Consider the following 16,290-nt stretch of genomic DNA (forward strand, 5'->3'; position numbering starts at 1 on the left):
CTCTCTCTCCATATCGCTCTCTCTCTCTCCCTCTGTCTCTCCTCTCCGTATCGCTCTCTCTCTCTCCTTCTCTCTCCTCTCCATATCGCTCTTTCTCTCTCTCTTTCCCTCTGTCTCTCCTCTCCATATCGCTCTTTCTCTCTCTTTCCCTCTCTCTCCTCTCTGTATCTCTCTCTCTCTCTCTCTCTCTCTCTCTCTCTCTCTCTCTCTCTCTCTCTCTCTCCTCTTCACAGTTTGGTAACCTACAAGTCTGGTTGCTTATCATTTCCTTGTAGCGAGAGCCCCGCGTTTACTGTAACTTAATCCTTTTTTAATGAAAACCATTAAAATGGTGGCAAATTGATTTCAAACTTACACTGATATAATGATATTTTTAAAATTCACTTTGTCCTCGCCCAGTTAATAGTGATCCATCTCCTTATTATTCAACTATCAGTGAGAAGTAATTACAGCCAGAGGATTTCACGTTAACTTAATAGTAGAACAGAATAGATTCTTACTAAATTCAATTACCACCATATTAAATGTTTAATAAGAAGGGAAATAGCATGAAATTTAACGGCAGCAAACAGAATTACGTATTCAAAAGATCCGGTCAAGCATAAACAAGGCATGGACTGGCTGATAAAAACCAAACCCTGCTTACCGTCAATAAACGGGGCTTGTCAATGAACACACAGCAGTGTAATTATGAATTAACTACCGTTAGGATTAGAGTCATTTCATTTTGTAAGGTAAAGGTAATAAAATACACCAAATTCCAAAGTACCGCCAAACTGCTGACTCTAAGGCTCTAATGTGTAAGGCACCTATAAAATAGAACAAAAATAAGCAGAGGAGTCACAGAGGAAAGTTCATGAGAATGTTTGTCATTGCAGTTCCTTGTCAGGGTTGATTAACAGGCCATCTGTGCATCCTGATTCTGGTCTACATATTTCCACAGCAGAGCAGAAGTGAAGACATTAACATGTCCGCAGCGCATTATTATGTCTAGCAATCATCATCCCACTCAGAGCGGTAGCATGACCGATCCTCTACTGCCTTTCATGTGTTTGCATCCTAATGATTCTGTCCCCACAGGTTAGTCTATGATGATGGGATGTTTTAAGTCTATTGGTGATAGTGATCCATCCAGGTCAGCTCAGAATAACCCAAACCTACGGCATCCAGCTAACCATGAAATAAACTAAATATAGGGTTCATTTGGTGAATGAACTCTGCTCAATGCCCAGTGAATGTGGAACAGACATCAATCAAACCCCAACATTTCACAGACCCACACCATCTGTGTGTCCAGTCAGTCTGTCTTTCAGTCATTCGATGTGAACCTCTGAAGTTCTGCTGTACTTCAGCCCCTCCTCTCTCTCTTCGGTTCTTTTCTTTATAGACCCCACATCACAATCTCATTAGCATTAGCAAAGACATATAAAAACTGAGGACCGTGGGTTTTTAACTGCAACGGCAACCGATAGTCTATTCACTTTTAATGAAGTTATAATATTTGCTGGCAGTTAGCTCCTATAGCAACTCCATGGTGATCTGCTGTAGTGAGACATTTCATGGATTCACATTATTACACCATACGCCCATTACCGAAAGAGCATGAAAGCATGCTGTAAATTTAATGAAGCAAGAGCTTTTTATTGCCTTTGTGCTTTTGGCACCTGAGGTTTGAGTAGGATTGAGAGGTGTGTTGCTACTGTAGTATTTCCATGGGAATGAGATAGACTTGTGTGTCTATGACCAGGGTACAAAGTAAGAGTTTGAAGCTATGCAATCAGATTTTTTATTTATTTCTGTTCGTGTCTAAAACCTTCTGTCCACTCTTTTTACCATATTTTAAGTATACAGCATAAATATGGTTCCCAATTTCCCAACATGGGAATATGGCAGAGAGATGTATGCTTGTTGCCAGGTAGATTCAATGTCCTTCTCGCATGGGTTTTCTCCTTTCTATGATGGACAGAAGGACACCCCTTCCACACCACCACATCATTCATATCCCTTAGGGGCCTTCAGACTCACAGGTCGGTAAGGTCATTGTACCCTTCCTTTGCTCTCGCTGTTCCGTGAAGGTTAATGTGAGGCAGCGTTTAATCCAATCTAAACACTGAAACAGATTTCCCATACGCCCCTGTCCTCTCTCCTCAGTGAGCCTGTCACACACGGTTATTCTCAATGAGACCTGATGAGCCTGGCTGCAAATGAATCCCCTCTGTGTTTCATAATTAATGCTCGTGGATGTTGTGAAGGAGGATACATCTTCCATTAGGTCATGTAAAATACAGGAGTCTTAATAGACCATTCGTCTCTGTTAGCAAGCTAGTGCTGCTGCGTTATGAGGACAGGCCTCTCTCTGATTGGAGGCAGAGAAGAGTCAAATGGCTGAGGGGACTGAGGTGACCGCTGTGACGGCAAACTGCCACCCATTCTACATGTCTTCTTCTGTGCTAAGAGACGACAACGCGTCTGGAATTAGTAATGAGACTGGGTGCTTAGCAGCATCTTCAACGTTTGGTTTGGTAGGGTTGTGAATGCATAAATTGTGAACATGTTTACGAGCAGGTACATGAGGAGGAAAAACTAGCCTGAAAATCCTGCTAACATTTCATTATAAATAGGTTGTGAAAAGGTTGGTAATGTCTTTACCTAGTGGATAGCTTGGGACAATAAAGTTCTATCTGCGTTTCAGTCTAAATGTAGTTATTGACATAGCCTTGTTCTGTTCAATGTTCTCTACCTATATAGTACTCTAAATATCCCAGTTCATGTTGTTAAGTTCAAAATAACACAATATAACAATTGTTGACACCATTCAATCCAATGAGGGTTCATAACTTTAAAGTCAATTATCTCAGAATCAACTTTTTGTAGATAGAACCTTATAGTCCGAAGCTCTCGTAGTGACAAAGTGTTACAGACAACACTGTAAAGTCACAATTTTGGTAAAAACGTGGTGATATTTTGTAGGCTATATTTGGTTCCACTATCCCTGTGTGGTGGCCTGAATGTGGACTGAGCGTGTGACTGAGCTCTATGGCCCAGTGTGCACCCTATCATACCTCTCCGGGGTGTTGAGGGCTACTCAGAATATAAAGATGGCCATTGAATCTGCTAGTGTTACTTAGCCGCCAGCTAATCTCCCAAGCCAGTTGTTCCAACGGTATCGTTACCAGCCATAGTGAACCCATTTCATTTTATGGCCTCTATAACACAGTGGGAGGAGAAAGCTGTGGAGACAGTGGAGAGGAGGAGGCTGGCTGCCAGTGTGATTTAGTACCTGGTTGGGAGCAGCTCCACGTTAGGCCAGCCTCCAGTGCCCCCTCGGTATTAGTCTAATTGAAACAGAAACAGCAGGGTGATGATGCTATAACAACACCCCCACGCTTCCACCCCTAAACCAGGCCCTGCTGTGCTGATACACCGCACCCCACAATAAACCATAAATAAAATGGATAGCCGAGGGGAGTGTCTGGGCCCTGCTTATTGGCTCATTGACTCAGAGGAGCGCTTTTAGCTTTCATATTGCATGCACTAGAAAGATTAGACAGCCATCAGCAGCAGGCCTCTCCTCTATCTCTGCACGACCCTCTCCTTCTGGCCTTTTATCGCTGTTGGTTTTTAAGTGGGGGAGGACTGAGGGGAGGAGGCGGTATCATTTAGCCTAGGTCCAACAGGCTGTCCTCAGGACAGACAGGCTCTTACCCAGCCAGTAAGGCCCAGGGAGATAGTCCTGGACCCAAGTTGTACTCTCAGAGGAGCTCCTGTGAAGCGTACTTTGACTTGAACTGAATGGTCTGAACTGTACAGTATGTGCCATCACTTCCTCTATGGATTCATTGTTACTGTCATCATATCCTCTATGGGTACCCCTTTACTGTCATCATATCCTCTATGGGTACCCCTTTACTGTCATCATATCCTCTATGGGTACCCTGTTACTGTCATCATATCCTCTATGGGTACCCTGTTACTGTCATCATATCCTCTATGGGTACCCTGTTACTGTCATCATATCCTCTATGGGTACCCTGTTACTGTCATCATATCCTCTATGGGTACCCTGTTACTGTCATCATATCCTCTATGGGTACCCTGTTACTGTCATCATATCCTCTATGGGTACCCTGTAACTGTCATCATATTCTATATGGGTACCCTGTTACTGTCATCATATCCTCTATGGGTACCCTGTTACTGTCATCATATCCTCTATGGGGGTCATCCCTATGGGTACCCTGTTACTGTCATCATATCCTCTATGGGTACCCTGTTACTGTCATCATATCCTCTATGGGTACCCTGTTACTCTCATCATACTGGGTACCCTGTTATCATATATCCTCTATGGGTACCCTGTTACTGTCATCATATCCTCTATGGGTACCCTGTTACTGTCATCATATCCTCTATGGGTACCCTGTTACTGTCATCATATCCTCTATGGGTACCCTGTTACTGTCATCATATCCTCTATGGGTACCCTGTTACTGTCATCATATCCTCTATGGGTACCCTGTTACTGTCATCATATCCCTCTATGGGTACCCTGTTACTGTCATCATATGGGTACCCTGTTACTGTCATCATATCCTCTATGGGTACCCTGTTACTGTCATCATATCCTCTATGGGTACCCTGTTACTGTCATCATATCCTCTATGGGTACCCTGTTACTGTCATCATATCCTCTATGGGTACCCTGTTACTGTCATCATATCCTCTATGGGTACCCATATCATATCCTCTATGGGTACCCTGTTACTCTCATCATATCCTCTATGGGTACCCTGTTACTGTCATCATATCCTCTATGGGTACCCTGTTACTGTCATCATATCCTCTATGGGTACCCTGTTACTGTCATCATATCCTCTATGGGTACCCTGTTACTGTCATCATATCCTCTATGGGTACCCTGTTACTGTCATCATATCCTCTATGGGTACCCTGTTACTGTCATCATATCCTCTATGGGTACCCTGTTACTGTCATCATATCCTCTGGGTTCCCTGTTACTGTCATCATATCCTCTATGGGTACCCTGTTACTGTCATCATATCCTCTATGGGTACCCTGTTACTGTCATCATATCCTCTATGGGTACCCTGTTACTGTCATCATATCCTCTATGGGTACCCTGTTACTGTCATCATATCCTCTATGGGTACCCTGTTACTGTCATCATATCCTCTATGGGTACCCTGTTACTGTCATCATATCCTCTATGGGTACCCTGTTACTGTCATCATATCCTCTATGGGTACCCTGTTACTGTCATCATATCCTCTATGGGTACCCTGTTACTGTCATCATATCCTCTATGGGTACCCTGTTACTGTCATCATATCCTCTATGGGTTCCCTGTTACTGTCATCATATCCTCCCTGTTACTATGGGTCATCATATCCTCTATGGGTACCCTGTTACTGTCATCATATCCTCTATGGGTACCCTGTTACTGTCATCATATCCCTATGGGTACCCTGTTACTGTCATCATATCCTCTATGGGTACCCTGTTACTGTCATCATATCCTCTATGGGTACCCTGTTACTGTCATCATATCCTCTATGGGTACCCTGTTACTGTCATCATATCCTCTATGGGTACCCTGTTACTGTCATCATATCCTCTATGGGTACCCTGTTACTGTCATCATATCCTCTATGGGTACCCTGTAACTGTCATCATATTCTCTATGGGTACCCTGTTACTGTCATCATATCCTCTATGGGTACCCCTTTACTGTCATCATATCCTCTATGGGTACCCTGTTACTGTCATCATATCCTCTATGGGTACCCTGTTACTGTCATCATATCCTCTATGGGTACCCTATTACTGTCATCATATCCTCTATGGGTACCCTGTTACTGTCATCATATCCTCTATGGGTACCCTGTTACTGTCATCATATCCTCTATGGGTACCCTGTTACTCTCATCATATCCTCTATGGGTACCCTGTTACTGTCATCATATCCTCTATGGGTACCCTGTTACTGTCATCATATCCTCTATGGGTACCCTTTTACTGTCATCATATCCTCTATGGGTACCCTGTTACTGTCATCATATCCTCTATGGGTACCCTGTTACTGTCATCATATCCTCTATGGGTACCCTGTTACTGTCATCATATCCTCTATGGGTACCCTGTTACTCTCATCATATCCTCTATGGGTACCCTGTTACTGTCATCATATCCTCTATGGGTACCCTGTTACTGTCATCATATCCTCTATGGGTACCCTGTTACTGTCATCATATCCTCTATGGGTACCCTATTACTGTCATCATATCCTCTATGGGTACCCTGTTACTGTCATCATATCCTCTATGGGTACCCTGTTACTGTCATCATATCATCTATGGGTACCCTGTTACTGTCATCACCTCCTTGGCAATGTCTCCTTGAGACAGAATCAATGGTGGAGTGCTGCACTGCCTTCCAACAGGATAACAGTGAAGCTGCAACAATTACAGTCAGACAGACAGCCTGGAGCGAGAACCACACATATATCTGTTAAAAATAGCTGGGGATGAGGGGAAAACACTACCAGTCGTTTGTTAAAGATCCACTTGTGGGTCATTCTTGATATACAGACAGGACTCCAGGTCCCTATTACATGTTCACAGTTTGAGTAAAAAACAGTACTGTTATTGATCTAGGTCCCTCAGTGGGTATTAAGCCAAGCAATGCATTCTGTTGAGCATGATACGCATTAGGAAGCCATACTGTATGTGTGTGTAGTGTGTCATGAATGTACCTGTATGGAGAGGCAGGAGGAAGGCAAAAATGGCAGTTTCATGGCCTCCATTAGGTATATGGCCAAACCAATCCATCATCCTGAGACACTAAGGTTATTCTCTGGAATAGCACAGGTCCTATAGACATGTACTGTCTATAGACATGTACTCTGGTAGGATAGGGACTATGACCTGTCAGTGTTCATCCTCACACTTCTCTCTATATATTCTTTAGGTTTGGTTCCCCTCCCTCTAAAAGGCTTTATGATGAGCAAGAAAGTATTTTTATGTTGTTACACTTTTATTTTGAGTCAGCTTGGATGCTGTTAGTCGCCGTTTGTGTCCAACTCTCATTCTCTCTCTCTCTTCTCTTCCCTCTCTCTCGTCCCACAGCCTTTGTGTTGAGCTGTACCTTTCCCCAGCGGCCAGTCTGTGGGGATGTGTCTGTGAGCAGCCTCCACTCTGGGGGAGAGGCCTACTTCTACTGTCTGACTGGGTACCATCTGCAGGGAACCAACACACTGACCTGTCTCAACGCCAGCACCCCCTACTGGAGCGGCACGGAGCCGCAGTGCCATGGTGAGGGCTGGGGGTAGCTAGCTACACACCTCTCACATCCATTTACCACAACGGGACCAGTACACCTTGCTATGCACACAGACTTTCTCCACAGTTGTTGAACATATTAATAGACAAAAACACTCTTCCCCTCTCAAACCTTATCACAGTCTTTCAAAATGAATTGACATTCCCTGTGATTTGTCCTGTAACTATTCCTACCAGAGCATCAACACAGTTCTTCCCTTTACAACAAGTGAGGCGTAAAAGTACATAAACACGTTGTCCTCGCTGGAGCAATTAATTCCACTAGAATGATCTCACACTTACTCAGCTTGGTGTTGCTCAAAAGTTAATTGGGGTTTATTAATCATTGATTTGGGCCTTAATGGTGTGAGCTGCAGTGTATGTTGTACTGGGGTGGTGAATGTTAAACAGACAATCCTATTCAGTCAGACCTCTCCTAGGAAGTAAAGAACTAAACAAAACAAGCCACGAGAACCAGAGACTCCATCATATTTTCTCTTCCAGGAAGTTCACCTCTTGAGTCTACTTGTATTCATCTTGCATAACAAGCACAGATTCAGACAGGGTTCAATCCCCAGTGGAGGACAGTTCAGAAGCAGACAGTTTAGATGCAGGATCTCATTTTGCTGCTCAGATGAGCACCAATGATGAATAGTGAGTGAATGTTTTAGCCCTAGTCAGATAAGATAAACATTTGGAACAGTGGGTCTCTCCATTGTTTTGACAGTGCATGGACAGCAGGGAGGCTCCCTCTGAGCGTTGGGCATCTTAAAGGCATAGTTTAGATAGTATAAGAATTCTCTCTCCTTATATTGGGTGACCAAACAAACCATTTAAACTGTGTGTGTGTGTGTGTGTGTGTGTGTGTGTGTGTGTGTGTGTGTGTGTGTGTGTGTGTGTGTGTGTGTGTGTGTGTGTGTGCGTGCGTGCGTGCGTGCGTGCGTGCGTGCGTGCGTGCGTGCGTGCGTGCGTGCGTGCCTGCCCGCCCCAGACAGTGATCCCACAGCATGGTGTCTGCAGGGTGTGATTACTGATGGCAGGGCAGAGTGCCACAGGGAAGGTTAGGGCTGCTGCTCTGCTTTAATTAAGCTTTGTGTCTACCTAGCTGACCTTCACCTCGTCTGTTGTGATACACTGATATCAATACCAGACCCACTCTCTCTTTTATTTCCTTTACACAAACTCAGAGCGTGCTCTTACTCAACACCTCCACTCATTGTGTTCTCGTGGTTTATCTCTAGCCATTGTTTCCCAAGGTATTCTTTGTCGTTACACATTCTGTTTGACTGGGATTTTAAGCAAATGTTTTTCCCCAGACTAAAATACCTCTCTCTACTTCTTCTTCCTCCTCCAATCCCATCCTCCTTCTCTCCTCTCCTCCCATCTTCCTCCTCCTCTCCTCATCCTCCTTCTCCTCCTCCCCCATCTTCCTTCACTCCTCTCCTCCCATCCTCCTTCTCTCCTCATCCTCCTTCTCTCCTCCTCCCCCATCTTCCTTCACTCCTCTCCTCCCATCCTCCTTCTCTCCTCATCCTCCTTCTCTCCTCCTCCCCCATCTTCCTTCACTCCTCTCCTCCCATCCTCCTTCTCTCCTCATCCTCCTTCTCTCCTCCTCCCCCATCTTCCTTCACTCCTCTCCTCCCATCCTCCTTCTCTCCTCTCCTCTCCTCCCATCTTCCTTCACTCCTCTCCTCCCATCCTCCTTCTCTCCTCATCCTCCTTCTCTCCTCCTCCCCCATCTTCCTTCACTCCTCTCCTCTCCCATCTTCCTTCACTCCTCTCCTCCCATCCTCCTTCTCTCCTCTCCTCCCATCTTCCTTCACTCCTCTTCTCCCATCCTTTCCTCTTTCTCTCCATCCCATCCTCATTCTCTCCTCCTCCTCCCATCTTCTTTCGCTCCTCCTCCCATCTTCTTTCTCTCCTCCTCCCATCTTATTTCTCTCCACTTCCCATCTTCTTTCTCTCCTCTCCTCCCATACCAACTTAATTCTCCATGGGCATCCCAGCTGCTTGTGGTGGCATTGTCCGGAATGCCACGGTTGGACGCATTGTGTCACCCGGTTTCCCTAGCAACTACAGCAACAACCTGACATGCCATTGGCTGCTGGAGGCCCCAGAGGGACAGCGAGTGCACGTCCACTTTGAGAAGGTGGCCCTGGCAGAAGACGATGACAGGTGTGGTGTCAGTCAGGGGGTTTACTTCACTAGAGTGGTCAGTCAGACCTGGGTTCAAATAGTGTTCATTTTCCTCCAAATATTTTGACCTTGGGTGCCAGATGAGTGGGGTTTGCACTTAGAGGGCTATTCCATTGGTTGTATTGCACCAGGCTAACTCAATAAAGTACATAACTTTAAAATAAAGAAAATACTGTGTGAACCCAAGTCTGCTACAGTGTTCTGACCTTACTGCTCTACTCCAGTACCCTATCCTGTTCTAAGTGTTCACTTGAGTTTAATAATCATTCAACAAGCAGCCAACAGAGTCCTACTGCTGGCTCTGTGACAGTTGGACATGATTCTCACTGCAGGCTCATGGTTCTGTTGTCACACATGTCATATTACCAGTCCATTCCTCTGCTACACTTCAGGGCATCGCCTCATCATCTGAGATTGAGATTCAGTGGAACATCTGTGTCTCCGTGTCAGAATGCAAATCCAATTTTGAGAAAATGGAGAGAGAGGAAAGGAGAAAGAGAGAGAGAGAGAAATATTGAAATAATCGGATACATTTCACTTCAATCACCTTCCTACTTTGTTTTTTGACTGTTTATTCATGTTCCTTATTGGAGTCTTAATGCTCTATGATTGCATCTATAAGCTGTTGTGAATGTTTGTAAGGCAATATAACACTAACAAGGTGCTTCAAGCACACCACATATTTGAGTTAAGATAATGTTGTTTTTATGAGCGGTAGCAGCTGTGTCTGGTAACAATAACAAATATACTTTTAATCAGGTCAGTAGGCTAGCTGCTCAACTGTACTGAATGATATCATTGGCCATTTGTGCAGAACAGTCCAGCCCAATGCTTTCATATTGTATAATTTTACTTCCTGTTGCGTCATCTCATTAGGGGCTTCCGTCCAGGTAGCTGAGTTAACTCTGAAAATGTGCCCACAATGCATATTACAAAGTCTTAGAAATCCAACCAGGTACTAATGTGTTTTAATTTCTCTTTCAGGCTTCTGATCAAAAATGGGAAGAACATTGACTCTCCTCCGATGTATGACTCATATGAGGTAGAGTACCTGCCCAACGAGGGCCTGGTGAGCACCTCCAGACCCCTCTTCATAGAGCTCACCACTGATGGAACAGGCACCTCCACCGGCATCGCCATCAGATACCAAGGTAGACACATCCCCATGGGAGCTAACGCAACTCTTCAGGTCACGGTTACACCTGACCCCCCTTTGACCTTCTCCATCTCACAGAGACCCTTCCAGGTCATGGCACCAATGTTTCTGACTGGGTTAGAACCAACATTCACTTTAAACTGCATCTGTGCACTCCCACGCACTTACTCCACGACTGCCACGCAGAAGAAACGCCATGCTGCGCAAAGACGCAAGAGATTGAACTTGATTGAGATTGCAATATATAGATGAATGTTTTTTTCTGTGATCGAATCAACATTATATCAGCCCCAAAAGAAATCTAACTTTACAAGATTGAGTCTGTGATTTTGTTATAGACAGAGTTAGGGCGCAACGGAGTAAAATACTATTGGCGGGGGTAGCCCACGAGTGGTCTTTCAGTCAACCATGTGTGAAAATGCTTTTCAGATCAGTTTAAGATCAGAGTCGCATGTGTGCACATTTGTAGATATTCTTTGCTAGTTATTGAGTTATGAGCCCAGTTCTAGATAAGTACAGTGCCTTGCGAAAGTATTTGGCCCCCTTGAACTTTGCGACCTTTTGCCACATTTCCGGCTTCAAACATAAAGATACAAAACTGTATTTCTTTGTGAAGAATCAACAACAAGTGGGACACAATCATGAAGTGGAACGACATTTATTGGATATTTCAAACTTTTTTAACAAATCAAAAACTGAAAAATTGGTCGTGCAAAATTATTCAGCCCCTTTACTTTCAGTGCAGCAAACTCTCTCCAGAAGTTCAGTGAGGATCTCTGAATTATCCAATGTTGATCTAAATGACTAATGATTATAAATACAATACACCTGTGTGTAATCAAGTCTCCATATAAATGCACCTGCACTGTGATAGTCTCAGAGGTCCGTTAAAAGCGCAGAGAGCATCATGAAGAACAAGGAACACACCAGGCAGGTCCGAGATACTGTTGTGAAGAAGTTTAAAGCCGGATTTGGATACAAAAAGATTTCCCAAGCTTTAAACATCCCAAGGAGCACTGTGCAAAGGATAATATTGAAATGGAAGGAGTATCAGACCACTGCAAATCTACCAAGACCTGGCCGTCCCTCTAAACTTTCAGCTCATACAAGGAGAAGACTGATCAGAGATGCAGCCAAGAGGCCCATGATCACTCTGGATGAACTGCAGAGATCTACAGCTGAGGTGGGAGACTCTGTCCATAGGACAACAATCAGTCGTATATTGCACAAATCTGGCCTTTATGGAAGAGTGGCAAGAAGAAAGCAATTTCTTAAAGATATCCATAAAAAGTGTTGTTTAAAGTTTGCCACAAGCCACCTGGGAGACACGCCAAACATGTGGAAGAAGGTGCTCTGGTCAGATGAAACCAAAATTGAACTTTTTGACAACAATGCAAAACGTTATGTTTGGCGTAAAAGCAACACAGCTCATCACCCTGAACACACCATCCCCACTGTCAAACATGGTGGTGGCAGCATCATGGTTTGGGCCTGCTTTTCTTCAGCAGGGACAGGGAAGATGGTTAAAATTGATGGGAAGATGGATGGAGCCAAATACAGGACCATTCTGGAAGAAAACCTGATAGAGTCTGCAAAAGACCTGAGACTGGGACGGAGATTTGTCTTCCAACAAGACAATGATCCAAAACATAAAGCAAAATCTACAATGGAATGGTTCAAAAATAAACATATCCTGGTGTTACAATGGCCAAGTCAAAGTCCAGACCTGAATCCAATCGAGAATCTGTGGAAAGAACTGAAAACTGCTGTTCACAAATGCTCTCCATCCAACCTCACTGAGCTCGAGCTGTTTTGCAAGGAGGAATGGGAAAAGATTTCAGTCTCTCGATGTGCAAAACTGATAGAGACATTACCAAGCGACTGCTGTAATCGCAGCAAAAGGTGGCGCTACAAAGTATTAACTTAAGGGGGCTGAATAATTTTGCATGCCCAATTTTTCCGTTTTTGATTTGTTAAAAAAGTTTGAAATATCCAATAAATGTCGTTCCACTTCATGATTGTGTCCCACTTGTTGTTGATTCTTCACAAAAAAATACAGTTTTATATCATTATGTTTGAAGCCTGAAATGTGGCAAAAGGCCGCAAAGTTCAAGGGGGCCGAATACTTTCGCAAGGCACTGGATAGGTCAGCAATGGGGAGTTACTGATTAAGAGATTCCTGCAAGAGCACAAACATAAGAATCAATTAAAGTCCTCTGCTCTCACTAGTTTAGCTACAAACTCTCAAATGCTTTATTGTTCTCCATGCTCATGCCCAGTCATCCTCTCTACGTGTGGCAATTCATTCTTATAGGTGCCTTTTCAAAGGGCTGTTCAGAGCTTGGAGTCAGAGCCACATCACAGGTCCTGGAGTCATTATCCAATCAGATCAATTTAATCTGATTAGGGCTTCAATTTACTGTAGCAAATGGGATTATGCTGTGAGAGAGCAGCGCTGCTTATTCTAATGGACCGTGTGTGGGTTGTCTTTAACAGCATTACCCTCATCAATCTGACACAGGGTGGAACTGATTTAATAGTGCTCCCCTCACCCTGATTTGAACCATTACATGTCAGTCAGTGGGTTGATGCAACAGACCTCCAATAAAATTAACCTCTGGATCTGCTCCATCCCTGATAGGAGGCGAGCTAACGGGCAAAGTCAATGGCCCACTGCATGACAGACATGGGGCTCAGTGTCACAGTCTGGCCTTTTTTCTGTGACTGATCCACATCTCCTCTCCTTCATAGCGTTTGCAGTGGGCCACTGCTATGAGCCGTTCGTCAAGTACGGTAACTTCACCAATAATGACAGCACGTGGGCAGTGGGGACCGTGGTAGAGTTCACCTGTGACCCTGGCTACACCCTGGAGCAGGGCTCTGTCATCATTGAGTGCATGGACCACAACAACCCCCAGTGGAATGAGACTGAGCCTGCCTGCAGAGGTATGCTGTGTGTTTTTGTTCTGTGTAGGAAATGAGCTGTATGATATTGTTGAACAGAGTATTTTTGCTTAATCTGTGTGTGTGTGTGTGTGTGTGTGTGTGTGTGTGTGTGTGTGTGTGTGTGTGTGTGTGTGTGTGTGTGTGTGTGTGTGTGTGTGTGTGTGTGTGTGTGTGTGTGTGTGTGTGTGTGTGTGTGTGTGTGTGTGTGTGTGTGTGTGTGTGTGTGTGTGTGTGTGTTACAGCTGTATGCAGTGGAGAGATGACTGACTCTGCTGGAGTGGTCCTGTCTCCTAACTGGCCAGAGGCCTACGATAGCGGCCAGGACTGCATCTGGGGGATTCACGTGGAGGAGGACAGGAGGATCATGCTAGACATCCAAGTGTACGTATCTTAACTATCTCTTACGTTCTTCACTACAGATTCTCCTGAACATAAGATATGACATGTTATACAGATGCAGAAGAAGGATGTTAGCTATGGGAACCCTTTTAGTAACGTCCTGGCGCTCCCCTCCCCATAGCAGTTCAAGTGGAGGACGCCCCACCACAGAGTAGCTCTAACCTTTCTAAGAATCTTTACCCGCGCATGAGCTCTGCAGCTCGTCTCTGCACTCAGATCATTAGGAGAAGCTTTACAGCTGATGTACAAACACAGGCCTGACTTCAAACAGAAACTGCCAGTGCAAAGAACTACCCCATTGTGACTGGTTAAACAAATGAAAGAGAAAAGGGCTGAAGATAAAATAACATCTTGCTCTTGGATGGGACACATAAGTACCAGCAGACAAAGGTTAATTACCAACTGGAGCAGAAACTAATTATTTAACGGGGGTTCGGACAGAGGTGGTGTGTGTTCTGCTGAATCAGATAGGTTGAGTTGAGCAGAGCAGGGGAGAGGAGTGAGTGTTTTCCGTGATAGTGATGTCAGGTGAAGGCTGGGAACAGAAGACCCTGCTGTGTCAGACCCTGATAGATTAACCATGCGTACAATCATTTGGCTTCCTTAATTAAGAACTGGCTCATTTGCATATGTTGTCTCTCTTGCTCTTCTCTCTCTCTTCGGAACGCCTCAGCTGTGGTTATACATTCTGAAGCATTGTAATAAATGGCATCCCCCATGTTTGGTACAAGAAGCTGTCAACATAATTAATTTCCTATTCATATAGAGGGGAAGCGATTTGGGCAGATATGACTTTCAGGGACAACGGTGAAGCGCGTTCAGCTCAACCTCGGAGCGTTGATGAGAATTCAGCTTGAGTGTGCATGTGAGTGAGACAGTGAGATCATCTACAGGATTTCCACGCCATTTCCTTCAGTTTTGATGTGAACATCAATATCAGCATATGCTGAACAAGGAGAAATATGAGAACCTAACATCTGAAATCTCAGTTTAAAGGCATCACTCAAACCACTGTTATCCTTCACTACATCCTCAGGGATCCTCTGATCGTAGCGATGAAACCAGTGCTGCACAAGGAGTGATAATCTGAACACACAGACTCTCGTGAACTTGCATGTTCCATGTCTGATGCCTCCCTCCTGGCCCACTAGTCACGCCAGTGTTCTGGAACACTATTGCACAGTGTGTCTTCCTAAAGCTCGTTACCAGGGTTTAGGAACACTTTACCACGGTAATGAGAACTCTCTCATTCCTCTATAATCATTCATCACCGCCCAGCGTCCTGTTCACCACTCCCACAATCACACAGGACCAGGGGCCCTAATGACGGCTGGGACACTCATTCTAATGACGACTGGTTCATCCCAACCAACCAGGAGGGCTAGCTAGGTGCCTGTTAAGGGCTCAGGTGCAGGAGGAGGGGCTGTGAACGAAATGCAGGTGTGGAGGATGGTACACCTGGGGTGTAGTTCAGCAGCCTAAGTTCAGATGCTTCAAATGTTGACGAAGTGCTCCAATGCCTAAATAGTGTTTAGGAGTGTATGGGAATGGGATTTAGCTGTGTCTCTGCCTTGATGATTATCAGAAATACACAAACACCCATGCATATGACTTTTGGCAGTTCTAGTTCATGTAATAATTTGTACACATGCATGCATACATTCACGTACATACCAATATGCACACACTGTATACACTACCCCAGTAGTCCTATGGCGTTAATAAGGGAGGAAATAGTTTGCAAGTCAAATATGATGTGAAAGACAGACAGTGATTTTGGTAGTTTCCATTTTGGCTTCCATTATAGTGTACTTTGCCTTTGGTGAGAATTTAGTGAGAAGAGCGACAGGATATTTCATGCATTGATGCATCAAATATTAGTTATAGCACTTATACCTTGATTAGGTTTGTCTCCCAGGGCTGGAAGTTGGCAGGAGAACTCATTGACTTATTTCATCACTAGTATCACTGATAACTGTGTTGACTCTGAGCCTGCTTGTCTGGATATGTTAGCCTAGTTGAGGAAGAGTGAAGGGCAGTGCATCTGGATCCCTGTCCAGTCAAGATCTCACAAGCCAGAGAGGAGTGGATTAGAAATGGGATATTCCATCAGCACATCCATTCAGGTTAGTCTGTGGGAATTAAGAGGTGCAGGGGTGAGATGAAAGGAGAAGATTCTAATGATCATTGAGCAGCCATCATGACTCACAAATGACTGCGTTTAATCGAATTGTGATTTGTATTGAGGGGTATTAA

At 44.5% G+C, this 16,290-nt stretch overlaps 1 protein-coding gene across 2 annotated transcripts in view; it reads left to right on the plus strand.

Annotated features, from left to right (window-relative positions):
• Window positions 1-16,290, plus strand: part of sez6b (seizure related 6 homolog b) — a 176,500-nt gene that overhangs the window by 147,919 nt on the left and 12,291 nt on the right. For both annotated transcript variants that reach the window (XM_052518658.1, XM_052518660.1), the window contains 5 exons: window positions 7,146-7,331; window positions 9,344-9,512; window positions 10,518-10,684; window positions 13,441-13,635; window positions 13,878-14,016. In XM_052518658.1, the coding sequence (XP_052374618.1) occupies window positions 7,146-7,331; window positions 9,344-9,512; window positions 10,518-10,684; window positions 13,441-13,635; window positions 13,878-14,016 (856 nt within the window). The remainder of the gene's footprint in view (window positions 1-7,145; window positions 7,332-9,343; window positions 9,513-10,517; window positions 10,685-13,440; window positions 13,636-13,877; window positions 14,017-16,290) is intronic.

The sequence above is a fragment of the Oncorhynchus keta genome, chromosome 1, assembly GCF_023373465.1.
Source record: "Oncorhynchus keta strain PuntledgeMale-10-30-2019 chromosome 1, Oket_V2, whole genome shotgun sequence".
In the NCBI taxonomy this organism is placed as follows: domain Eukaryota; kingdom Metazoa; phylum Chordata; class Actinopteri; order Salmoniformes; family Salmonidae; genus Oncorhynchus; species Oncorhynchus keta.